This window comes from Aythya marila (assembly GCF_965140915.1).
Source record: "Aythya marila genome assembly, chromosome: 4".
Lineage (NCBI taxonomy): Eukaryota > Metazoa > Chordata > Aves > Anseriformes > Anatidae > Aythya > Aythya marila.
Genome location: NC_139045.1, coordinates 36960366 through 36986121, shown reverse-complemented (window position 1 = coordinate 36986121; position 25756 = coordinate 36960366). Strand labels below are relative to the sequence as shown.

At 45.7% G+C, this 25756-nt stretch overlaps 1 protein-coding gene across 1 annotated transcript; it reads right to left on the bottom strand.

Moving 5' to 3' along the window:
- Positions 1-77: 77 nt before the first annotated feature.
- SETD7 (SET domain containing 7, histone lysine methyltransferase) lies at positions 78-17669 on the bottom strand. Its single transcript, XM_082758998.1, has 8 exons — positions 17530-17669; positions 16176-16305; positions 11926-12127; positions 10752-10941; positions 9003-9084; positions 7753-7870; positions 7296-7453; positions 78-6333 (listed from the first exon to the last, which is right to left on the bottom strand). The coding sequence occupies exons 1-8, from the start codon at positions 17567-17569 to the stop codon at positions 6153-6155; spliced, it is 1101 nt and encodes a 366-aa protein (XP_082615124.1). The 5' UTR covers positions 17570-17669; the 3' UTR covers positions 78-6152.
- Positions 17670-25756: the final 8087 nt, after the last annotated feature.

Below are 25756 nucleotides of genomic sequence, written 5' to 3'. Positions count from 1 at the left end.
CGGGCCCTGAGGTAACCGCGGCCGGGGAGCCCCGGGAGGAGGAGAAAGCCCCAGAGAAAGAGGCAGGGAGGCGGCCGTTCTCTTGAATAGTTTAATATCTGCATTGCCTTCGTAGCGCAATTAAAGCGATCTTTAAAATTCACTTATTACAAATGTTTGTCAAGTCTATTTTTATATATTTTTTTTCCCCAGAAACTTTTTTGTTTTGTTTTGTTTTTTTCTTGCTTCCTTGCACATACACCCAAACACACTATAAAAACCTCATTCATAACATCAAAGGAAGGGCAATCACCATTCATGTAAACATCTTTCTTAGAGTTATCCATTTTTTAAAAGTCATGAATAAACCTCCAGATGTTCAGTAAGGCTCATAGTTCGAGTACAAATGTCATAAAACACCTATCAAGTACTGTATACAAGTTAAATACTCCGGGGTTAACTGCTAATGCGTGGATAAGCTCACCCCAAGGATTATTCTGTAGCACTTAGTTCTTCAGAACAGAGACACCCACTAAGTATGGGCTGAAGAGTATTAAAATAGCAGAAGGCCCAGCAGAAACTGTTGAGTAACACACAAGTTTAGTCTGGATCTTAGCTCAGGAGTGAAGTTGGGTACAGTTACAGTAGGAAAAGGAGGAGGAGACCACGGGAAGGAGGGATGGGTCCACCTGTACGACACCACTGAGGGCCAAGCTGGGAGGTATGTCCTGAAGATGTGACTGGCCTTGCTATTGCAATGATTTATGACAGCCGTGGGTAACGCTGCATAAATACCTTCCCAAATAGCAGAAACGACCATTTGCAATTATAATTTGCAATAGTTTGTTGCATCTCCCCTTTAAAAAAAACTACTTATTGGTAACCAATTACACTTGCATCTTACAAAAAGACATCCTTTTAAATTTGGTTTAGATCTTTGTGGATTTTTTTTTTAAATATTCATTCTACCATGAAAATATTTCATACAAACATCATTTTACATACAAATATGTTAAAACTTGTGAAGAGGGTCTTCCCACACTCATGATTTTATGGCTTGAACATTTAATTGCTTTGAACTTTTGTATATATAATTCTCCTGGAAACAAACAGAAAAACAGTAGTTACAGTAGAACTGGCAGAAAGAGAGGGCAGGAGCTTCAATTGCCTGAAGACAGAAGAGCGCCAAGAGGAGGGTCCATTCAACAGATAGTGACCTTAGTGTTCAAAACCTTTGATCTGGGGCAAGTAAACATGCACTCAGTCTTGCACCTTTTTAGAAAAAAAAAATAAAACCAGAAGAAAATTCTTTATAAGACTGCTTAGAAACTCTTCTTCCAAAAATATAGTTCCCGTGTTTCCAGTACACAAAGCAAAAAGAACAAGTTCTCCCAGGGGGGCACAGGTGAGCACGAAGCCCACGTAGATCCACAGGTGAAGCTGCTCCCACGCCTGCGCTCCTCACCCAAATACTCTCAGCACATGACAACGTGGTGTAAGCGAGGAGGCGGCGTATAATGCAGCATCCCAGCATGTAAGGAGACACTTCAGCAACATTGTTTTCAAAGCAATTTTTTTTTTTTTTTTTTTTTTTTTAAGTGCTTGGAGGTGAGTTCCTCAGACACCTACAGCTTCAGAACTTCTGTTGTGTGAGAGGAAATCAAAGCAGCAGATAACCAGCTCTGTACAACTCATTACCTCGTCACGACTGAAGCATTTTCCAAAGTACTGTCGATTCAAATAAAAGGATAAAAATCAGAGAGGCCTCTGGGACAGAAACGATGCTGTACAGTTCCTGGCACAACCGAAGTGGTGAGCCCTGCTTTCCACTGCAGGACGGGTGCGATGGGGACAACCCACCTGCAGCCAGGCCCCGCAGTGGCTTAGAGCCGGGGGAAGGAAACAGACAAGTGAGGATCTGCACCACTTCTCGGTTTCTTGTACCAGCCATTGGCTGCTCTGCTCCTCGAGCACCTAGCAGAGGGCGAGAAATCCTGACGGGTGCTCTCGCTTCCACGCCAGCCAAGAATTACAACAGCCCTGAGAAAGAAACTACAGCCACTGCTGGCTGTGTGCAACACTAAGAGCTCCGCGTCTGAAAAGGCTCAGCTAAAGAGTCGGCTATCGAGTCGCTCCCGAAACAAGCAGCCTTGCAAGGGCACACAACAGGCCTCCCAAGTGGCCAAAACCTGTGCGAGTCACCCATTGCCATGCTTGAGCTGCATGTGGAAAAAAGCAAGGGCCATCCAACAGGTGTTGTCTCAACTGCAGGAAAAGTCAAAGAGCTACCTGAGCTATCACCCTGACAGCTGAAGCTCCACATAACCACGGACTTCTTTGACTCTCAGACTCTTTCATCAGTTAGGACTTCATTTCTGTAGGATAAGGTGGCTTTTTTTTTTTATTAGTAGCAAAAAAAGTTGAAAAAAACTTTTTCAGATTTGTGAAGGAAAATTAGGTGTTTTTGTAGATCCCAGAGAGTCACATTATAGCAGCAGACTCGGCATGAGATCCCCTTCTCTATGCCTAAGCCCTTTTCCCTCTTACCCAGAAGCATGACCCAGCAGCAGGTAGCTCTCAGCTGTAACTTCCCATGCTCTCGTCTCCAAAATTAACTGCTTCTAAAACTAGGCTTCTCTATTCCTGGTGAGAAAACACAGTGCTGCCATAGCAGGGAGATCAATTTAAGCTTTCTTTTCAGAGAGACAGTCAACAGCCTTTAACACAGGCTGATACGGGCTCCTTCTCAAGAAGGTGCTCCATTAACAACCCTGCCATTACACTGAAGCCATCTGCAGTCCTGCAGGCCAAGGGTGGAAGTTGGGAACTGACATGTACCTGAAAAAAGCAGCAACTTCAAGTTCCCTCATGTCTTCCCCAAAAGGGTACAGCAAAGACCCAGCTGGCCACCCAGGTTCAGCTGACAGGTATCGGCTTTTCTTCCAATCTCTGTTCCAACAGGAAAGGCCCTGGGCCAGCTCCAGTGAAGCAGAGCTGCTTCACTCACTGCATTTTCACAGTCAGCGGCATTCAGCAAGCTCAGAAAGATCGCTTTGCAAAATGACAATTTTGTTTGCTCCAAATTAAGATCAAGTTTTGGGGTGGGTCTCACGTTACTACCGATAAGTAGTTTTGCTAAGCTGGTCTCGCTGCCTAGAGAGCCCCAGAAGCCGAGCTGCAGAACACACTGACCAAGTTAAGGCATTACTCGGAGTTACATAGTTAACCTGTGTTTAAACCTGTGGCTGCCAACGCACACCTCCCAAAAACCTCTGAAGGACCCGCTGAGCTCTGAGCCCTTTCGCTGTCCAGCGGTAAAAACCATCCCAACCGTCCCCGCTCTAACAGACCACAACGAGAAACAAAACACAGAAGAATTAAAAGGCTTGGTCCTGAATCAAGCCAAAGCAGCTTCATAACCACAACTTTTATAGAAGGTTGGTCACTGAAGAAGGGGTCTATAGGAGGACCAGAAGATTTTAACAGAGCAGAGAGAAAAAGGACAGTAGAGATAACACAGACAAAAGCTGCTGCAAACTAGCAGGCTACAAATATACGCAAGAGCATCTGCCTGACTGCCGCCAAATTAGTGGCTTTTGAGAACACACCGAGGACACCTGAGTGCCTTGATTCTAGGAATTCCCTATTTTATAATGCAATCACCGAACTCGATGTGCAAAGAGCACCCCGTCTTCTACTTCTCTCTAAAATCACACAATATGAAGGCAGACAAATCTATTAAAATTAGCGAGTCTACGTGAAGAGGAGAAGAGAGGAATCAGAGCCTGTTCAGGAACAAAGCCAGAGGAGCTTGAGAGATCGGAACATTTTAAGCACAGCTCTCCAGCTGGCACGAAGAGGTGAGCAGCCCAGAGAGGGTTGTTGAGAAGGAAAGCAGGTTAACGTGGAAGGAGTTACTGCCCAACCAGCTGCATTCAGCCACGCATCTTCCCTCTCCTCTTCCTCGCACTTAAACACGAGCCTAACTTTATAGATGTCACGGTTGTGGAAGAATAATCCACGAGACACACACAACAGCTTCCTGCCAGAGACATGCCTTTCTGCAAATGGCTGAAACAGCCATGACCTAAAATAATAACCTGTGGGCAGGCAGAGAAAGAGCAAAACACACACATTTCCTTCTGGGGTTGATTTGCTGAAGCTGTGCTGCCAATTGGCTTTTGCCAAGCCTCCCTCACCTGGAGGCCCAGTCCTGTCTCCCTGCATGCTCAGCTGAGTCCTCGAGACATCACCTCTGCCAGCCACCTGCCCTGGACCAGAAGTGGAGCTGTGGCACAAGTTTCCAGCACAAGAAGGGCTGTGTCGCAGCACACTCTCAGATCACTGCTGGAACAGAGTCAAAGAGCCCCGAGCCTAGCTGAACCCCAGCACATGTAGAGTTGCTTTTGTGAGAGCTTAAACGGTAAAATGCTGAAAAAGCTTTGTGATCAGTCAGAGGAACTAAGCAGAGCCCCACGCCCGGGAGGGCTGCACGCACAATTCCTAGCTTTGTACACGTGCCAAAGCAAAGACCCTCAGGCTGCACAAAGCAGCAGCCTCCTCCTTCCACCTCCAGGTACCAGCCCAACGCGCTCCCCACATCCAGCTCCCCTGACAGCCAGGCACCTCCAGCCGTTCAAGCAACCAAGCTAGTGTGTTGCAATAGAAAGGTAGGTCTAATTTCCAAATTGTTTATGTTACATATATACAAACAGTTTTAACTACAAACATTTAAAGAAAGTGTTGCAAATGCATCTGAGGTGTTCCTAAGCTGCTAAACCCAAAAGAGAGGGTCGTAGACCCAAAGGGGCTCCAGTATCCAGACTGAAACGATACATTATCTCTCTCTTCTACAGCATTAGGCAAGACCAGTACAGTATCCAGAAAAATGAACAACTCTCCTATCCCTGAAAAACCCCAGAACACAACCCTGCAGATGAATATTCACAAGCCCCCACTGTTGGCTGTAACAAAGCTATGGATTGACTGCTGTTTCTAAATACGAGCAGTGAGTGATGTTTTTACATTTATTGTTTGTCTTCCAAAAACAATCTTCTCTTTTATTTAAATCTTATTTTGACATCTCATACTGTATTAATTCACTGTGTCTTAAGCTAGTACTGCTAAAAGACTGCTACGAGGCTATATTCTTTGTCAGCTGAACACACAGAAAAGATACAGCGCTCCGTAACCCAGTACTGCAGCCTGCCCTCGAATACACGCACTTCCTCTAGGAGCACCCACGTGAGACACAAGCGTCTCACTGCTAAAATTTCTGCCTCAAGAACTGGTGAAATACGTACACCAACTCGCGGACACTAATGCAGTTCACGTGTCTGCCTTCCAGAACACCTACTTCTGAAAGTCCTTCAACAAGTAAATCTGTTTTCTCCCTTCGGAAAGTCTTCATGCAAAGAACAGCTTCATTTGCGTGTCGTAATCATAAATTAAATAAAATAAGCCAGCCATAAAGGCTAGATAAATATTAGGTTTGGACATGTTGCTATACTATTTAGAGAGCCACAGAGACCAACACACAGCACTCTCACATACACACACAAGCCTTTCCACTAGTTAGAAAGGATTTTCTCCTGCAAAAGAGGATTTGTAGAAAGAACAACGTTCAGACAAGAGGAAAGGGGAGTTAAAACCCAGCCTCCTATATGCTAATAAACTGCTCTATTGCAAGATTCAGATCAAAGGTTTAAAAAGGCAAAATTATGCTACTATTAGAGAATATCAAAATATTACTGTTATCATCACAAGTGGCATATATGCAAAATGCAGTTGCACAATAATGCCTAGGCAGATAGAGAGCAACACTAAGTCTGCCGACTAAAAGTGAACGATATACCCATTTTAGTTTTCTGTCTAGTCTTTTGGCATCTTTGCATATGGTGCAAAAGCAGAAGCTACCAAAGAATATCACGTCTTGTATAGAATATTAAATAATTTCTCCAGATAAGACTGGTGCAACGCTAGCTAATTTTAAATCTGCTATGAGTAACACAGTCAAACCTAGTTAGTATGCAAGAAACTTATCTCTTAACACAGAATGCAAAGTTATGATGCAACAGCATGAACAATCCCTGGTTGTCCAGTTTTCAGTAGAAAGGTAGTGCATAGATCCGAGTTTCTATTTGAGTTTGCTGAGCTGAGGAGGAGCTCCCGCTTCACTTTTGCTGGGCAGCCTGGAAAGCTTTCAGTTCCAGCTGGTACCACTCGGGTGCTTCTGGCCCGTTCTGCCCCACCGGGTTGTGATCGTATCCGTAAGCCACTGTTAGCTCCTCATCCTTCTCCACAGCCCTGATGGTACGGATACACTTGATTGGCCCAAAACGAGGGTGAACAAACCTAGACAGAGAACAAACACTTTCGCTAGGCTCAGCGGTCAATTCACAGACTCGGTTAGCCCCTTTCACAAATGCTTCCAGCAGTCACTCACAGCTGAGTGTAACGTCACGTACTCTGATGTTAGATGAGCAGATTTCTTTAAGTCAACCTTAAAAAGGCTTCAGTAATGAGGACACATATTTATCAAAACAGCTTTACATAGCTGTATTGCTTGAAGCTTTCCAAAAGTCCTACAACACTGCTCGCTTGGAATAAATTACAAGTTGATCACTGCCACATGCCTTGGGCTTGCAGTGATAAATAGCTGAATAACTGGAGAATGCTATAGATTATGTGAGACCAGAGAGCAGGGAAAAATTGCTCAGCTTAATTTCCCCAGTGTAGGTTAGCTGCCAGTCATAATACACCTCTGTGAATCTTCTCCCAGGGCCCAACAGTAAAGGAAACCAACTTATTTAATAAAGGAAAGCCGTTTTCTAGTTAGGTACCCACAGGTCTGTCCATTCATACATTGGTATGAAAATATTTACATCCTTGAGTATTTGCATATATGAGAAGTTTCCTAGTGCCCTGCACCAACTCTAAAGCAGCAAGATACTTATTTTTCGTGTTTTGGACAAGACAGCAACATCTGATGGTGCTGGTCAAGCTTCTGCAGTTCAGCAAACATGGTTCAGAGTCTGACTAGGACTTAGAGAGCAGTGCTTGTGCATGTTAGAACCAACAGGCAGCTCTTGAAATTCATGACAAAGGTAGTGCAGTTGCAAACTTCAATCTACCCCATGGGGTTAGTTTGAAAAGACAACATGCATCCACAGTGCCAACTCATCAGGAGAGCATGAACTTGAGCATGGGGACCCACTACTCCCAGCCTCACAGCTGCCCTGAAGCACCCTATGAACCCAGACTGCAGGCTGCAGCACAGCCTTGCGGCCTCTGCTTCAAAACAGATGACTACTTACGGGTCATAGATGCAGTTCGGAGTGAAAGAATGGTTGGCCTTATGCCCCAGCGAGGCACAGTACTTGGCGGCGTGGTTGTAGGGCTCTGGCACGTCTATCACTGTCTCGTCGTCCAGGGATATTGTGTTTCCATTGAGGGCCCAGTCTCTGCTGTCTACCTAGTTTGCAAGGCAAAAATCCAGTGTGTGTGTGGGGAGGGGTCAACTTGGCCAGCAGTTTGAAAGCAAACACGTTCAAATATAAGCAACTAGAGCTTTTCCTGTGTATAAGGGTAGGCATTTTTGGTGGTGATTTTTTTTTTTTTTTTTAAAGTAATCATAGATCAACATTCATTTTCTTTCAATTAAATTCCATCATATTAAAACTTAAGGGTAGGAAGGGGAGTGGGTGTAAAATCCTACAATAAGAACATTTCCGAAGGAGCAATGAAAATTCAGACTGACTTTCTTTCCTTTACCTCCTGGTGTGTAATTCGCACTCCGTTGTAAAAGGACATAACTGTACTAGCTTCTGCTGCTATTTTCGAAAATAATCCTTCTCCAGCACTGGAAATGAGAGAGACATCAACATACACCCTAAAAGGGAAAAACAACATGAATTAGTGTTTGTGTAAAGCTTACATTTTCAAGAAGCATCACCACAACACTACTGGCATAAAGGCTAAGAACTCAATATAATAAGAAAACTAATAATTCATAACCTCCGAATGCAATCCCTTTACCTTCCTCTCTTCCATACACTCTCTCTATTTTGGCAAAATGGAGATTTGGTGGTAAACAGGGACAGTCTTTATTTATCAGTCTGAAAACTACTTTTTTGAAACTGCATTGGCAGGTTATTATTACTCATTTAGGGCTTTACCTCAGGAACACCCTCAGTAGCAACAGAACCCCAGAGGTTCTGACTAAGCCAAGGTTGATGGTGTGCACATGCACAGATCAGTATTCTACTGAGGAAGAGTTTTCAAGGTGGAATCCCTGTATCTTCAAGTACCTGAACCAAGCAAATGCCTGCATTTTACTGATCGCTTGTTTAGATATTTTGGAGCATCAGAAAAGGACTACAGCTGAGACTCCTACACAGCAAGGCCTCTGAAGCTTAGGTAAAAAGGAAATTATGCAATATACTGTGTGCTAGCAGCAGAAGTAAAGGAGTGTCACCAACTGACTGGCATGAGACAATCTGCTGAGGAATATATCCTGTGAGGAATATGTGCTGTAACATTACAGGAGTGTTAAAAGAACCTCTCCAGCTTGATGATTTACTCTTGGTGCTTTGCTGCATCTAGAGGGAGGGCAGCAAACTTTGCAACGCATGCAGTAAGACACACTGAGCACAGCACACAGCAACCTGAAGCTAGTTATGGATCTAGAGTGTCAACAGTGCACTTTATTGTTCAGAATGTCACAGATGTAGGCTGTTAGTGGAGTCCAAGTACTGTACTGAACATGCATTTGAAATGCTAAAGAGATCCTGCTTTAACCTGTTAAAACACATGGCTGCGTTCTATCCACTGGAGTGCAACTTTATTGTGTAAATCAAAGAAATTCAAGTCACGTTTACTGATGTATAATAATGGATTCCACATAAAACCTTAAACAATTTTTATTTCAAATGAGGAAAAGGCTTGTAAAATCAGGGCCTAAATATGCTACAGCAAAGAAGTATTGACAGCATCAAAAGTGGGCAGAAGAAAAAAAAGCCTACCTCTCTGACTCATACGGATCAGGAAGAAGTGCATTTGTAGAAATGCAGGATGAAGTAGATTTGTCAAAACTGTACACCGGGCCTAGAAAGAGAAATCAAAAGAAATAAACTCATGGGCAATATTCAAAGCATGCAACCTTAAATGCAATCAAGACATTAAAAAATTAAGTTTTAACGTCTGCAAGAAATGTCATGCTTCAAAAAAAGGGTATTATATAGAACTGCACTTACAAAAGGACTTCTGTGAGATTACATTTCTTGATTACCTGTCTCCCCTCAACAAGCCAGAGTAGCAGTATATTAATCACAACAAGAGGATGCATCGTCTTTAAACTACCAAGTTTTAAAGGTCAGGACAGTCTTCCAAAACTGACCCTTCCCAGAGTCTTTCATTAAAACGTAAAAGAAAATTTAAAAAGGATATACTAAATAAATAACACATTAAGTCTAAAAAATGCTGGACTATTTCATATATGAAATGTTTTCTAGCTCAAAACCAGAATAGACTTCAGCCAGAAGATAATGTTCAGTAATCACAAAGTACATTTGCTACAGTCATTTATTTCCTGCCATTAATAAGCAACTCAGTGGTACAGCTCTAATTATACCCTTACATCTCTCTCCAATCAACTATTGTGCCAGAGGACTATCTGGGAGGTAGGTTAAGATGCAGGTGGAAATAAGGAGAAAAACAACCCAGAATACTAAGGATTGATAAAAGACCATTGTCCACAGTATCCAAGTTCTAAAAACAGACCTGCTCTGGCTGAAGGCAGCTTCATACAAAGTGCAACTGAATCCTATTTACAAAGCACAACTGTGCCCTCTCAATTTGTTTTTAGGTTAAAATTTGATTTGCTGTCACATCTGAGAGGTTGTGATAAGAAAATAAAAGGTCACAGGCATTCCCTCACTTGCCATCCTCTTTTCACTGGGTTTTATTTCATACTGAGGGAGACAATCCTTGGTGGCAGCACAGTCAGTATTACAGCACAGTTCTTGTTTACATTCACAGCCCTGTCCACAGCTCAGCCCTCTCACCCCCAAAACACCACTTATGCATCAGAGCAACAAAACCACCCCAGAACTACAGCCCCAACTCGCCACTGCCCCGCAGAGGGAGCACAGTGTGGGCACAGGCACCACCCTGACCCTAACCTTTTCATAGCATCTTTGTGTCAGCAGGACCAGGCAGGCTGAAGGGTGCTGGTGAGTCAGGTTGTTATACAACTGCTGAATCTAGTTCACTAATGCCAGTCCCCGCATCCTTTCAGCACAATAACGCAGAGAGCAAAACATCCACAGCAGCAACGCTCGCTTGCACTAGCTTGACAGAGCTACAACCAGACCACAACCCCCGTTCTCCACTCCCAATTATTCCACTAACGAGACAAAGCTGGCAGCTGTGCCAGCATTAACACCCTTAAGCAGGTTTTCACTCTGACCCAGATGGCAACGGTGAGCGCGACAAGCAGGACTGTGCCCCTCAGCCTGCCAGAGAAGGGTTACGAAATGCGATCCAGCAGCACCACCACATGGGTCACTTCCCATTTGTTTGCAGAGCAAACAAATCTCTCCCCACGCTCATGCTCTTCTGTCCAACTTTATAGTTTAGAAAGAGGGCTTCTCACTAACACGCCTACTCTCTCATCACAGCCAGCACTGGCTAATACTATACAGACCAAGACATCTGCAGTAAATGGCTCCAATACAAGGAAGAACACAAGTTTGTGTGTTAGCTGGACTTACTGCCTGGTACTACTTCGAATTGAGGTTTCCCATCCTCTACAGATGTCAGAGTTGCCAGTTTTGCTTCTATCATTTCCCCATCTATGAACCTTCCAGAATACGCAGTCTTTCCATCAGGATAGACGTAGGCTATTTTCTCTCCAGTCATCTCTCCTTCTTCATTCACCTCTCCCACAAGGCTGCCTCCATCCTGAAAGCACGGACAAAAAAGAAAAGGCAGAATATTGAGTTATTTGTCCTGACTTTTTAAAGAAGCAACCTCAATGAACTACAGTAAGTTCAGACGTGAGTTTGTGACAAGGAGTAAGAAAGAGTGACATGAAGAAGCTGGATAAAGTCTAATTCCAGTCAGGATAAAACCAATGCAAGAAATTAACTGGCTTTTCCACATAGTGTGACACAGCCAAAACACAAGGTCTTTCCTTCTGTGTGACACAAGTCCTGAGCTTTGATGCTTTGATTCACAAAAATTTGACATGAACAGTTTGTGAATCAAGGCCCAAGTTAATGCACACACACAAAAAACAAACAAACAAACAAACAAAAAAAAAACACCTATAAAAACAGTAGTACCATTGTTGCCTTAAGTAGCATATCAAAAATTTCTCCAGCGTTTTCCAGAGGAACACCTAAGTTTTTAACCAAGAATCAGAAAGACCTAACCTTGCCTGGGTTCATGAACAGACTCTCCCCGCTCAGAGGCACAATTCTCACACCAGTTCCACCTCATCTATTGTGCCAAGGCAGACGCCACAACGCGCCCTGCAGAAGCAGACAAGGTCTCCTCTCCCTGCTAACCAGGAGCAATAGCTTGCACGGCTCCTGTGCTCTTCACCTGCAGTCAGCACTACAAAGTGGCAGGATCACTGGCCTGGTCTTCCTGAGGAGGTGCATGGAAATGCACTTCCAAGGGGCTGGGTTCCCAGGAACATGAAAATGATAAAGGCACGTCACAGCCTTACCGTATCCTGCCTACTGGACAAACATTCAACGCTCAAAAGGTTTGGCTGTGTCTCGGATTATCCAAAACCAGAACGCACAAATATTCCACCTGTATTTTTGTGTGCTGACCTTTGGATAGCTGGCTCTTGGTGGATATTTGTTTCAGCCATGGAAAAAAGAGGGATGCATATGGGTACTGTTCTGCAATAAAAGAGCAGGAGGTCAGGCTTACCGGGTAATATATCCAACAAACTCCATGTCGAATGTTGTCCTTATACTGCCCTTTGAATATCAGTCGCCCGTCACTGTCGTACTCCTGGGCTGGCCCATTCAGCTCCCCATCCACATACGTGCCATGAAGGACCACTCCGTCCTCGTAGGTGTAGATTCCCTGGCCTTGCAGGGCATCATCAACGTAGTACCCTTCCAGGGTGCTGGTAAAAAGAGAAAGAAAACAGCAGTGGAAGACTATTCCCCAATCCAAGAAGGAGGCATGACACAGCCCTGTGTCTGACGCTGTCCTTTCACCAGGGTGCACTGTGTGTACACAGACCTCTTCACCTCAATTGCACTGCTGAGCTGCTGCTTTAACAGGCTGAGGTAGCAAATTAAAGCAACAAACAGACTGCTCGTGGTCAAAGAAATTATCGCTACAGAAAGCTGCCCTCACCTGAGGTTTCGCTGCCTCCTGTGTTTGGATCTTTGGTGATGTCTCTGGTAAGATGAAATGGCTCTGCCACACAGGTGGACAGTAACAGAGCACAAACTGCAGCCTGCCACTGATCCGAAGCTAGTTCCCTAGCAATATGCTTAGCAGCAGCCTGTGCTGGGTTTGCTGAAAGCACTGTCATTTTTCCATGCACTTCGATTAAAGTGGAGCACAGCCTGTCAAACAGAACCAGTGCTGCACTCTGATTTGAACAAAGACACACTGATTTCACTCTGGTTTTGTCTTGCAAACCCTTTAGAAGGGATGCAGTAATACTCTCATGTTCTCCCTTGTTGCCCTGTTTCAAAAGGCTGTTGATGGAAACCACAAAGAATCAAAGCATAACTGAGTACAGTCTCCTTTACAGGTACTTCTTTCTCAGGTTAGAGCCAGTGTAAGGAAATACAAACTGCTTGGCTTTTACCCCAGCATGTTTAGCTAACAGCCAGCCGCAGCACACACACTGTCATTGCATAATTCTGTTTCTGATGCAGGCATCTGTGGTATAAGCCCGAAGTTTGCCTGGGAGCACAAGACTCTACACGTCCTACAAAACATTGTCAAGAGCTGGGGAAGGAATGTTTTCTCAGAAGTAACTTCCTAGTTTCTAAAACCTCACTCTTTGTTTTCACAAAATTTTGGCAATCTGGTTGAGGTTTCCATGGGAACACACACGACAATAGAAGAACGTAAGTTACTCGTGTCAGACACTGTTTAGAAACAAGAGTTCAGGTTGGGTTTTACGCAGCTGCCTTCACAGCAACGCCGCTCCAGCCAGCTCCCTTCCCCACGCTGCACGCCGTGCCCCAGCAGACAACACAAACCAGACGCAGAGGGGGACGGGGCAGGAAAGCTGCTTTACTTTTCAGTTGGATGAATTTCCTGATGCTGCTTGCTACAGATGTGTGCAGACAGCTCCTGCAGCAGAGCACGGGGAAGGAGCAGAGCAGATGAGAACCACCAGAAATCCGTGTGCTTATCTGACTGCAAACGACACGGCTTTCTCCTCGAGTTTATCACAGGTCACCAGCTTTGAAATTCACCGTAGCTGGCAACACGCATGGAGTCCACATTTCAGATCATTCTTTAAAAGAAGTCACTCCCAGTTTACGTAATGAAATAAAACAAAACAACCTTCCTGTTAGCTTTAATCGCATTAGTTGAACTATTAAATTACAACACTTCTTCAGAAATGCAAAGAAAATACTTTTTTTTTTTTTTTTTTTTTTTTTTTTTTTTTTGACTGTAACTCAGATCTCGCTGCCAGGCCTAGCGTGGATCTGGAATATCCACTACCTAGAGAATAAGCCTGTGATAAATGCTGGGGGGACACACGATGCACTATGCTTCCAGGTACTGAGTTACATCAACAGGCCCTGACCCATTTACACACCCTTCCTCGCATATGGCAATATTAAAAACTTTCTTAAAAATAATACCCCTCTCTATTGCTATCCAGGAGCTGTTACTTCACGAGAACTTCCCAATAATAGAGAACAGCAGCTGCAGCTCAGTGCAAAGCACAACTCTCACACTCACAGCTACTGTGCAAAGTGTTTAGTAAAGGGCTCTCCAGCAAGCATAAGCACCAGTGAAAGTTCACGTATGAGATCCAAAGGAGGGAGTGTGCCAGAGGTGAAACTTCTCTCTGAAACAATCTGTTGGGTTTTGTTGCATTTTTGAATGCAACAGGGGGAGAAAGAAAACAACTGATACTCCGGTCCAGGTTTTCACTCCCGTAAGTAATCAACAGGAAGAAAATCACTACTCTGAAAAAAAGGGAGACGTTTTAACTGAGGCAAACAAGGTACACAGGCAGCTGATGCTATTTCCCAACACTTGACAAATGAAAACAATTCTTGCCATTCCAGCGTCTGATAGGACTCAACCACCCCCAAACAACAGACCTACTGCAGTTAGCTCTCAGCCTTTACCAGCAGGCTCGTGAGGGAAATAACCCACAGTGGAAACAGACCCAGGCAACGTGAAACCAACCAACTGACTGCACTGAGGCACACAATACCGCAGGGCAGAGATGTTTTGAGAAATTTGTGGAATTCAGTTTTCTTCGTAAGACTTCTTCACAAACACTCAGCCTTGCTCAAGGCACAGTTAATGGAAACAGCACGTCCTGCTTTGTGCCAAGTCATTCCTCCTTCGACATACCTGAGCCATCCACTCCTGAGCGCACCTTACTCTCGCTATGTGGGCAGAGCTAGGTAAGCTGCAATGTTTTTACTAACAGCAGCAACTGCTTGGTTAAGGCTGCTTTAGCTAAATTAAAATAAACATAGGCCAGTTTATAAAAATATCCCATTTTCCAAAACCATATTACAGACTATTTTTGTGTATTTTCATTTTGTTAGTTCCTGAAGTCATACAGTAGCCAACTGTTCCATTTTTTTTTTAAGGGGTTATGTAAATGAAAAAAAAAGGAAGAATTGGCAACACTGAAGAGGTACAGAAAAGGCTCAGCACAGGCAGCAGCCCGAGTTTTCCCACAGAGCACTGCCTGTACCCTGGCTTACTTGGAGGAGCAGCTCTACAAACAAAATAGTGGGTCAGTTTCTCTAACTGTACAATCAGCGACTGCTCTGCTGAGATCATCAACAAGCACAGAAGCGTTATGTACATGTGTCCATAGAGACCTTGTCTGCCAACTTGAAAAAAAAACAAAAAACACGCTGCTTTACAGAGGTCAGCTGCTGGGCAGTAGTGATTTTCAGCTACTTGCACAAGATTTAATAAGCTCATTACCAACAACAGTGAGGATTTTTCTTCATCCAGGCTCGGAGGCCTGAGCAGTTCCTGCATAACTGAATAAAAATATTATCCTTCTCATGAAAAAAAAACACTATCTCCTGTATGAAGCAACTGCAAAGGCAAATACAGACAAGGAGCTGACTCACTGAGCCAGCACAATACCTCCGCTCCTGCTCAGAAGTTCGCTGAGCAGGGGGAGAGCAGACCTGGCACGACTGTCAGTTTAACAGCTGCTATTCATAGTGCCACCGACAGCTGCAAAACCACGAAGAATCGTGTCATTTTATACATCTGCTGCTCCTTTGGAGGCAGTTCTGAGCAACTGCAGGGAGAAATGCTGCCGGTGGGGGAAGACACACAAGGTGTTCATAACGAAGACTTAAGAAAACACACGCACAGGCACGGACTAGCCCAATTTCACTGCCACTGTGAAGAGGCTGGAAGTTATCGGGGCTTTTCTGGAAATAAATCAGGCCACAACCATGCAACATGCAAAGGATTAAGTAGAGTGGAGAAAACAGCAGTGTTTAACTTGGTCCCTTTAACCACTAAACAATTTCTAAGAAAGGCCCTACACCTATTTGTGGGCCTGGCAGGGCCACAAATCCTCTATGCAGGGCTACGAGGCACACCAAGAAGCCCACTTGTACTTATGGACTTGAACTCTGCAGCCCAAGCAGCTGCCAGAATGTTTTCTCAATAGCTTTGAGCACATCCCAGTTCTTAAGGTCTCTAATTAGTTGACAACTTTACAGCACTCAGACCGCTCAAAAGGCTGCTCTCTCCCACCGGGAAACAACTCTGGGCTTCGTGTTACATACACAGCTCCAGGCCCACAAAGGCACCCTGTCAGCACTCTGCATACCGCAGCAGCAGAGGAAACTTTACAACTACAGCTTTTAATGAGAAAGCTTGTTTGGAAACCGAAGCGTATGAGGAATATAGATTACTTTCAAAGCACGGTAAGCAGGAGGCAGGAAATAGAAGGAAATCAGAGAGTCGGTGTCTACCTTCCATCAAAAAAGAAGAACTTGCCACGGCCGTTCTTTTCTCCATGCACAAAGTTTCCCTCAAATCTGTCTGTCGATGAGTAGGTGACTGTACAGAATCCATGTGGCAGCCCATCATCATCTAGATGCCCTGAAATAAAACCCAGACAAAGAACAAAGAAACACGTTAAACTTTATAGACATTTTCAATTCTGTTCTGACTGCGTACATGCTTGAAACATTGTAGCTCCCTAGTATAAAACTGTAATCCTCATCAAACCATTTCTGTTAGGAAAAACATTCAGAGATTTAGTACAGCCAAATCTATTATCTCGCAGAACACTACACTTAAAAAATAAAAAGGGTTAGGATACAAGAAAGCAGATGGGAAACATGAGAGAGGAGAAGCCGTGGAAAAAATAGAAGTGTTTCTAAATGCAATAAGGTTCGTACTACTGTAACTTGTCTTAATCTATGGTTTCAAAAATACAATAATTATCTAAAATGTGATTTCCTGTGAGAACAGAATAGACTTACACTTCAATCCACTGAGCAAGGCAAGCATTTATTTATTTATTTTTTTAACAATAAATACATGTCTTTCAACAATGTGGGTGTGCCACCTCGTAGCTATATCCGCAGGAATTTAAAGAAATAAAAGCAAGTAATCTTCGCAGAACTATGCACTCGCAATATGTCAATTTGCTATTTCATTTTGCAAATGCTGCTTTCCAAAGCCTTTCTGATGTGTTCAGGCTACGTCCCCCCCTTCTCTTTCCTGGCCGTATCAGTTTTCCCCGTTACAGCTGTTGCACATGGGGCCGGCAGATGGGTGACACACTTAGACCCTCATCGGCACGGGTTTGTGTTCTGCAGAATACAAGTGGCCAGCTCGGATTAAGTCCGAGCAGAATAAAGCTCACATTGCAGCTCTTGCTGCTTCTTCAGAGCCAAAGGAGAACGAAAGGGGAGCGCTTTAAGGATGCCTGCTTTGCAATTTACCTGTGTGGAGCCCTCGGCACTGGCTGCGTTAGCAGACGGCGGCTGCGGCTGCAGAACAAAGATGCTCAGGCTCGGCAGGTCGAGCTCCCACCCTGCCAAATTTCCCTAAAACCGGCCCAACGCAGGCAGGAGAGCAGGAACAAGCCCCAGCGTGGCGGGGAGCACTCACAGCCCGGGACACCGGGAGGCGCCCCCAGCACACCGCACCCGGCGCCCCGAGGCAGGGCGAGCAGGCGGGGGGCGATGCCGGTGCCGGTGGCGGTGGCGCCATGTGCCGGTTGCATAAGCCGCCTGATGTCATGCGGCACCCGCACCCCGCCCCGGTCGCCTCCCGGTCGCCTCCCGGTCCCCCCCCGGCCCCTTCCCCGGGCACCTTCCACGGTCTCCTCCAGCGTCTCCTCGTCGCTGTCCATGGCGGGGCGCGGGGCGCGGGGCGCAGGGCGCGGGGCGCGGGCGGGGCGCAGCCGCGGAAGCACGGCCGGGCGCGCGCGCCGCCGCCCCGCCTCTCCCCGCGGGGGCGCGCACAGCAACGACGCCGCTGAAGGGGCGGGGAGAGCGCGGGGACGCGCGCGCGGGAACGCGGGCGGCGCGGAGAGGGAGAGGGAGAGGGAGAGGGAGAGGGAGAGGGAGGAGAGGGGCTGAGGGCGGGGACAGGCAGGGGGAGATGGAGCGGAGCGAACCCAGACCCAAAATAAACAAACCCGAACCGAACCCAAACACACCCCAAACAACAGAACTAAGCCCTGACCAAACCCCAACCCGAACCGAACCCAAACAAATTGAACCCAAACACAAACCAAACCGAACCCAACCCAATCCAAACCCCAAATGAACTGAACCATACCCCAACCAACCCAACACCAAAACAAACCGATCCAAACCCAAACCAACCCAGCCCAAACCCTAACCAACCAAACCAAGCCCAAATCAGCCAAACCCAACTCCAAACTAAATGAACCCAAACCAAACCGAACCCAAACCCAACCAATCAAACCCAAACAAACCTAACCAAAACCCAAACCAGCCAAACCAAACCCAACCCAACCCAACCCAACCCAAACAAACCCAAACCCAAACTAAATCCAAATCAAACGCAAACCCAAACCCAAACCCAAACCCAATCCAAATCAAACCCAAACCCAAACCCAAACCAAACCAAACCCAAACCCAATCCAAATCAAACCCAAACCAACCCAAACCCAAACTAAATCCAAATCAAACCAAAACCAAAACCCGAACCAACCCAACCCCAATCTAAATCCAAATCAAACCCAACCCCAAACCCAACCCAGCCCATCCAGCCTGACACCCTCGGGGCACTCAGTGTTGTGAAACGCCACCCAGGCCCCTCAGAGCGCCTCTCCCAGCGCACCCTCCCCCAGGTCACCCCAAAGCCGGCCCTCCTGTGGGCCCACACCAGCGCTGCAACACCCCTGGCCCACGGTGACACCGCTCTTTTCTCTCCGGTCCTTGACACAGAGAGATTTAATTGCCAGAACATAAATGCTCCCAGGTTTGGGGTTTGCAGGATGGGTGACCACATCTGTAGGGTGTCAGTGTTCCCAAAGCTCTGGGCCCGGCCTGGAGCCTTCATGGCTGGGTGTGACGGTCAGGGACAACACCACGGCAGGAAAGCAGGACAGTGGCAGCTTGGTGAGGGCGAATAATTAGGTACGTCTGCAGAAAGAGGGTTTGGAAATCCTTAAATGGGAGATTAATGAGGTTAGCATTTGACCTAATTGACACGAGAACTTACCAACTATTAATCTCAAGAGCTTCGGAGAGGATTTGAGAAGTGCAGGAAGCTCGAGGAGAAGCGAGTGGCTTGCTTTTGCATCGCGGGTGGTTCACTTAAGGCAGCGATGGTCAGTTTTGCTGTTTAGGCGGGAGAATTAAAGCCAGGATACTTGAAACAATTCTGATCTTCACCCACCAAACAGGAAACCGAGCAACCGATGTGCCTCAGCTCTTGGCACAGTCCGCGAGCAGAAAGGGGTCGAGGCGGTGTGCCCGGTGCAGGAACAGGCAGGAGCCTTGTCGCTGAGAGGCAGCTGGTGTTCAGGGGTACAGCAGAAGCCAAGGACAAAGGCCCTGCTGCCAGCTACCTGCACAAACAGCACGGTAGTGTAGGTAGGGTCTGCAGCCTACCTGCAGGAGATGTGGGACGGCAGCGTCCCTACTGAACACATACCCTCTTCCCCTACCTGCTGTCCAAGAATCACGCGGTAAAAATGCTGAGGTGGACAAGCTCTCCAGATGTAAGGAATACCCATCCACTTCAGCGTGCCCTGCTCTGTGTACACGCCAGTCTCCCGTCTTTAATTACACAACCACATACTGCTTTTCCCGAGGGGCCGTGCCCTGCTGCATGATTACAGCGCTGCCTTTTCCCCCGCTCCTTTCCCAGGCAGCTTCAGGCCTTGCTTAGTCTATTCACTACCCAACAGCTTTGCTGCATGCAAAGGTACCAGTTTTCTTATGAGAGCACTAATAAACTTTTCTGCAGCAGAGCCGTGGCACTAGGCTGTTACCATTTCTGCTGCAGGAGAGCAAAGAGAACTGGGCTAAACCTGTTAAAGTGTCCACTAACTATTAAGCACCGGACTGTTGTGAAGGGCTCTCGGCATTACACAGCATTTCACGTGTTCAGAGCTTTACTCCCAAAATGGAGTGTTTGAGTTTGGGAGAGCAGCAACACTCTGTTTTAACATAACGTCATCCGTCTGCCGATGAGACCGCCGCTGCCAAAGTGTCACAGTGTCTCTGAGCTGTGCTCCTAAGCCACAGAACTAATGACTGTCACCCCCAGGGGGAGGCAGTGGGGTGAGGAGGAGTTTTGCAAAGGGGCCTCGAAGCCACTTGCTGAGAGCAGCAAGAGGAACACAGAGATTTGAGGAGAGCTTGGAAGGAAGCTTTTTTTCTTGATTTAAAATCTCCACTCATCCTCTACACTGCCTCTCCCCACTTCCTTAGGGCCTCTTCCCTCTTTCTCCTGTCTCTTTTCCCTTCCCCCAGCACTGAACCCCTCCAGCTGCCTCCCAGCCCACTGCTGCCCCTGTTCCCTGCCAGGCTGCCCTTTCTGCCTCACAACCCAAGCAGGGCTCAGGTACAGCCTCTGTGACAAATGCTTCGTGTCATCTCTAAGTAGGACGAGCTTTATTAAGAGAGAAAAGGGAATGACCGCTTCCCAAAACCACTTGGATTGCTGAAAGGAGAAATAACCCTAACAACATGCCAGGCTGTTGCTTGTTCAGGCTGCAATGCTACGTGTTCATGAGATACTCTGTTTTTTGAAGGGTGCTCCTTGAGGGTTAAAGCAAGGCACGGTGGTTTGCTCCTTGGTGACTCCTGCTCTGTGTGTTCCTTCAGGCATTTGTAAGAGAGAAATAGCTCCTCTAGCACATGAAATATCCAGCCTCATCACAAAGTTACCAGGAACTTCAGGTAGATTTCTTTCAATCTCTACTCCTAAGACTTCCCTTTTGCATTCAAAGGGGGAAAAAAATCAATGAACCTAGTGAAAAATCAAAGATCAGCTCTGCACCCTAGGAGCACCAAGTACACCTCAGCTATGGAAGAGACAACTTTGTGTTCAGGTTGCTTATCCTGAGCGAATGTTGAACTACTCCTCCATGAACGTGTTTCACTTAGAAGAAGAGACAAGGCATCGTCCTGAATGCCCAATTTTCAAGACACTTCTTTACAGCCAGGTTAATGGAGATTGGGCTCTTTATTCATGGAACTGGAACAGACTCCCTGTGGATAATTTACGACGAGTGCCTCCCCCATGCCTTACTAGCTCCATTAGGTACCTTACCAGACTCCACGAATGCCCTTTTTCAGGTGTAAATTGTATGAGCAGCCTGAGCTCATCAACTTGAAGAGTTTATGTGGGTGATTCCCTGTCAGGAGGCTGTACTGCTTCCTATTGATGGAAATATCCAGCAAGGGGAGGATGCTAGGGGAGGAAATATGGATATACATTACCAAATTATTGCATGATAAGATCATAGCATGCAAAAGCTACTGGAGTGTATAAATGATTATCCTGCTAGGTAGACACCCTGTGCCTCATACTGCTTACAGACCCAAATGCTGTTTTTCCTAGCTGCTCCCCACTGTGGAGGTACAGAAGGCTTACCTCTGCAACTGAACGCCCTGCAAAAGATTATTGTGTTTAAATAACACTCCTGAGCAGGTGTCCTATGGTTTCTAGCAGTAACAATTTGCATTCTTTTCTCCTTTTTTTTTTTTTTTTTTTTTTTTTTTCATGCATCAAATACAAAATTCACCTGAGTTGGTTACTGAGGGCTTCAGAATTTTTCTCTTCTGTATTTCAGTTATCTCTTTATTTATGGAGATAATGGAGGAAGAAGGCAGATAAATCTCACATTGCTACAAAAACTTGAGTTACTCTTGAGATTCTTCTTTCCTCGAGCTTCTTTCCAACAAAAAATGCCTTCATCCTGCTATCATTGATTTCTTTCTTTCTTTTTTTTTTTTTTTTGGCCTGTACAATGCCTGTAACGAAAACTCTAAACCCAGTATTGGAACCTCAGAGAAGTGGCCACATTAAGTAATGGAGCAAACAGTGAGGGAAGTTTCCAGTGCAAAGCTGAGATTGAACTTTCAGTCCAAAACCTCTCACTATGGCACGTCAGTAGAGGAAGTCCTGTGTAACTGGCAAGGTTTCCTTGGTGTGTGCATTTCTCACTGTCCCCGTCTTTCCTTAACATCTGGAATTACCTCTTATGCCTAAGCTTGGGGAAATGTATCATATTTCCTAGCATTATGAATGTTCTCGTTACCTAGAAGCTATTCCATTTTCTAAATCAAATTCCATCCTAATCTAGTAATGGGAGGAGGCTCTGCATCCACCAGCGCATAGTACACAAACCACAGTATGTTGTCAGCAATGACATTCAAGCTGTGCTCTGCTCTCTTGTTTAGTCTGGCAAACTTATAGTACCCTTTCAGAGGCAGCAAGACTTTAGACTAGATGGGAGCAGAACAAGGATGAAGGTAGATGGAAGTGCAGGAGGAAGCTACACGCAGACTGGGGTGGAGAGTTGCTTCCCATAGACAGGGAAGGGATATATTTTTTTGTCTCTGCAGCACCACTTCACAAACTTCACCCATGGGCTCATGCATCTGAATTAACACTGCAGAAATTATCCCATGTCTGGACTGCTGAGAGACCTGAACTAACAGGCAACGGGGGAGCTCACACACCTGAAATTTTGGCAACAAGCTCATTTGAATCCAGTTTTCTCATCAGCCAAATAATTAGTGGCTGGCTCCACATAGTGGTTTGTCATGTAATTCCACTGAGTAGGGCTTTGGCATTTGGTATTTTCTCTCTCTGAGCAGCACTGTGCTATTTTTCCAGTGAGGTGCCATTTGCAAGCCTGAACAGCCCAGCAGCCTTTGCAGGAGAACAGGGAAAGCCAGCTGGGGCCCTTCTGGCCACTGCCAGTCCCATTCGTGGCTGGAGAGATGAGATGAGGGGTTGGAAAGGTGCTTGTGCCCTAGTGCACATCAGTGAGTGTGACATTGGGTGTCTGCAGAGATAAGGAGAGTGTGGCCATTGGGGAGTTTGACTCGACATAACCTTAAGGGTACACTGGGATTTCTAAAAATAAATAAATAAAACACCCACAAAATAAACACAAAGAGCTAAATGTATGGAAATATTATGCCAATCAAAATCAGCGTCTGGCACTTAGGAAATAAACATGCACTTAGAAATAGCTCTGGCAGTAAAGCTTTTGACACACAGCTATGGAAAGCTCCACTCTGCCAGTGAGAACAGTTACTTCACTCCCCCTCTGGAGGCTTCTTCCTGGTAAGAGGAATCTCACAAAACTAAAAAATAAAAGAACTTTTTTCTACTTTTTTTTTTTTTTTTTTTTTGCACAGCACCTGCCTGTTGCTGAGACAAGCTCTGAGTTCTGAGAGTGCTGCAGAGCAGCTCCATGCACATTTTGCTGGAGCTCAGTTCAGAAGAATCCTCTGGCAAGGGAAGAAGGCCAAAGGCAGACTCAAGTCTTGCTGCTTGCTTGTATCCACAAAACCCCTGCTAATATTTGTTTACTTATCTGAGAGTGAGTATTAATCTTCAGTGCTGAGTGAGGATTTTTTAAGCCATGACAAGCCTGCTAAAAGTATCTCGTTTCAGGAGAAGTCGTGCTGAATGAGATGCGTTACTGTAAAGACCCTGTCAGAGCGTGAGCTGGGCACAGCAGTGTCATTTTGTACCCTTTTGTTAAGCTACAGCACTGCTGCTCCGAGGCTTTGATTTCAGTTACGTAAGCCTCTGTGTCAGGCTGAGAGGAAGCCAAGCTGATGCGCACAAATAATGCTGGACTTGTGTGCTGTAAAATGCATGACTAAACGCTAACCAGAAACTTTCTGACACTTGTTTACAACGAGATGGGTTCCTGCCTGCTTCCAATTCTGCAATCTGTTCTCTCTGCGGGACATGCGGGGTTAATTTGTAGCTTTCCAATGAGCCATGATCCAAGAATTGGTCCCAACCATCGCTTCTGGGAACCACATGTGCTTCTGGGATCCAGAAGCCATTGAGGATCGGGGCTTCTGCTGCTCTTTTGAAGGTGCCACCAGATGCGACTCCAAATGCTGAGCCCTCAGCTTCCACCATAGACAGTCTCCCCTTCCACTGGATTTTCAGCAGGTTCATGCAAGCTCTGTCTCACAGTGCCACGAGTAGGCTCTTCCTTGGTCTGTCTTGGTGTGGATTGGTTGTAAAATAAACCAGGCAGTACACAGGTGTTTAACATGAAAGAAAAACAAAAAACAAACAAACAAAACCCCTCCCTCTTCCTGAGGATGTATATATAATCTATAAAGGCAAACCCAGCAAGTCAGCTGATGATAAAATTATACATTCAATTGTAACATTGCTTAATTTTTTCCAAGTTCCACAGAATGCAGATGTGCCATCTTCAGCTTTCTGTTTCTATAAACGTCCCTCACTTTTCATCGATTTTCAACAGCTTCCCAGGACCACTCTTCCCAGAGACTAGTCTGATTTACTAACAAAAAATAAAGAAAGTTGAGGCTCCATGCAATGCAATATTCCTAATCACATCCTTTCAATTCACTGAAACAGGGGCTATGCAGAGCTCAACAAATCAGCAATTAATTCCTCCAGAAACGAAAATCCTATATGCTTTTATTTAACCTTCAGTGTACAGATCTGTTCTAAAATGCTCAAAAAAAAATCTAATGTATACATTAGTAATATGACAATTGGATTGGCAAAATGTGGCTGTGAGTCTGCACAGCCCTCAGCTGCCTCGTGTGTGCAGATCCCATGTGACAAGCTGGGTTTGTTCTGGCCACCAGCAACCCAATCCCATGGGACACCCATTTGTGGTAACTTCAGCTCTCCGTGCTTTTGCTGACAACGTGCCTCAACAACAAGCAACCTGTTTGGCATCCCGTGTTAGTGGGAGCTGGCATCGCCTCCTACTGCTCCTGCTCAGGCAAGGTTTAGAGCAACTGCTCCAAGCCAACAGATCTTGGGCAGATTTTTTTTTTCCTTGGCATTTTTTTTTTTCCTTCCACATACACAAGCCTTCTTTTGAAACTCTCAGGGCTGTTCTGACATTGGGCTAATCCACAGTTAATGTTAGATCAGCTGTGCCCTGCAACAGCAGAAAATTAAAGTTACTGCTGCGGAACAGCTGCGCACACTACTTGCTTCCAAACACTGCTGAGAGCACTCGCTACGTTTTTCCTTAATAGCAATGCTTCCAAATGTATGCTGACGATATAGCAGTGAATGATTTTTAATGCACCCACCTAGTGCTGAAGGAAGGGCTGCGTTTGGATCGGCTCGCTCAGGGAGGCATGCCAGTCTGGCTATAAAGCCGTTAAAATAAGCACTCTGCTGAGAGGGCCCGTAGCGTGTTAGCAAGGAGATGCACCTGCACAGAGACAGTGCTCCAAATAACTCAAAATTTGGGTTAATTCTCAATTAAAAATGTAGATGCTGAATCTCTTCCTTCCTCCGAAATGCAAGGTTTGCAATATCACTAGACCTAGGGGCAGAGAAAATGCTCTTTTGATGAAGGATCTATTCTTGGCTGCGTGACAGACCCCCCCGGGGAGCCTGCTAGAGGTCATTTCAGGCAACGCTCCTCATAACATGTTGCCCTGGCACAGGTCTACTTACAGCCATTGACTTCTTGAGCAGGAGAAAACCACTTCTAGGTACTTCTGAAAAACCTACACATAGCCCTCCGGCAAGCTTGAAGAGCTTCTCACTGGCTGTAAAGCTCCTCTCTGTCTGCATGCCTCAGTGTATCCACAACACACGTGGATAGATGTGAAGATGTGGGATCCTCTCCACGCAACCTGTTTTGAAGCTAAATTAATGCTTGTGAAGCTTTAAGGTTCTCGGTTATATAAATCTGAGGTGCTGCTGGTAGCTCGGAGCTTCTTGGGCTGCAGACCTACCAAGTGGGCGCAGAAAGACGGGGTGGGCAGGTATTTTGGCCAGCCCGTTACCAGGAGCTAAGGCAAGAGCTGCAGTGATGTCTGCCCTCCCACCCAGAAAGCCTGGGGCCAGCCTT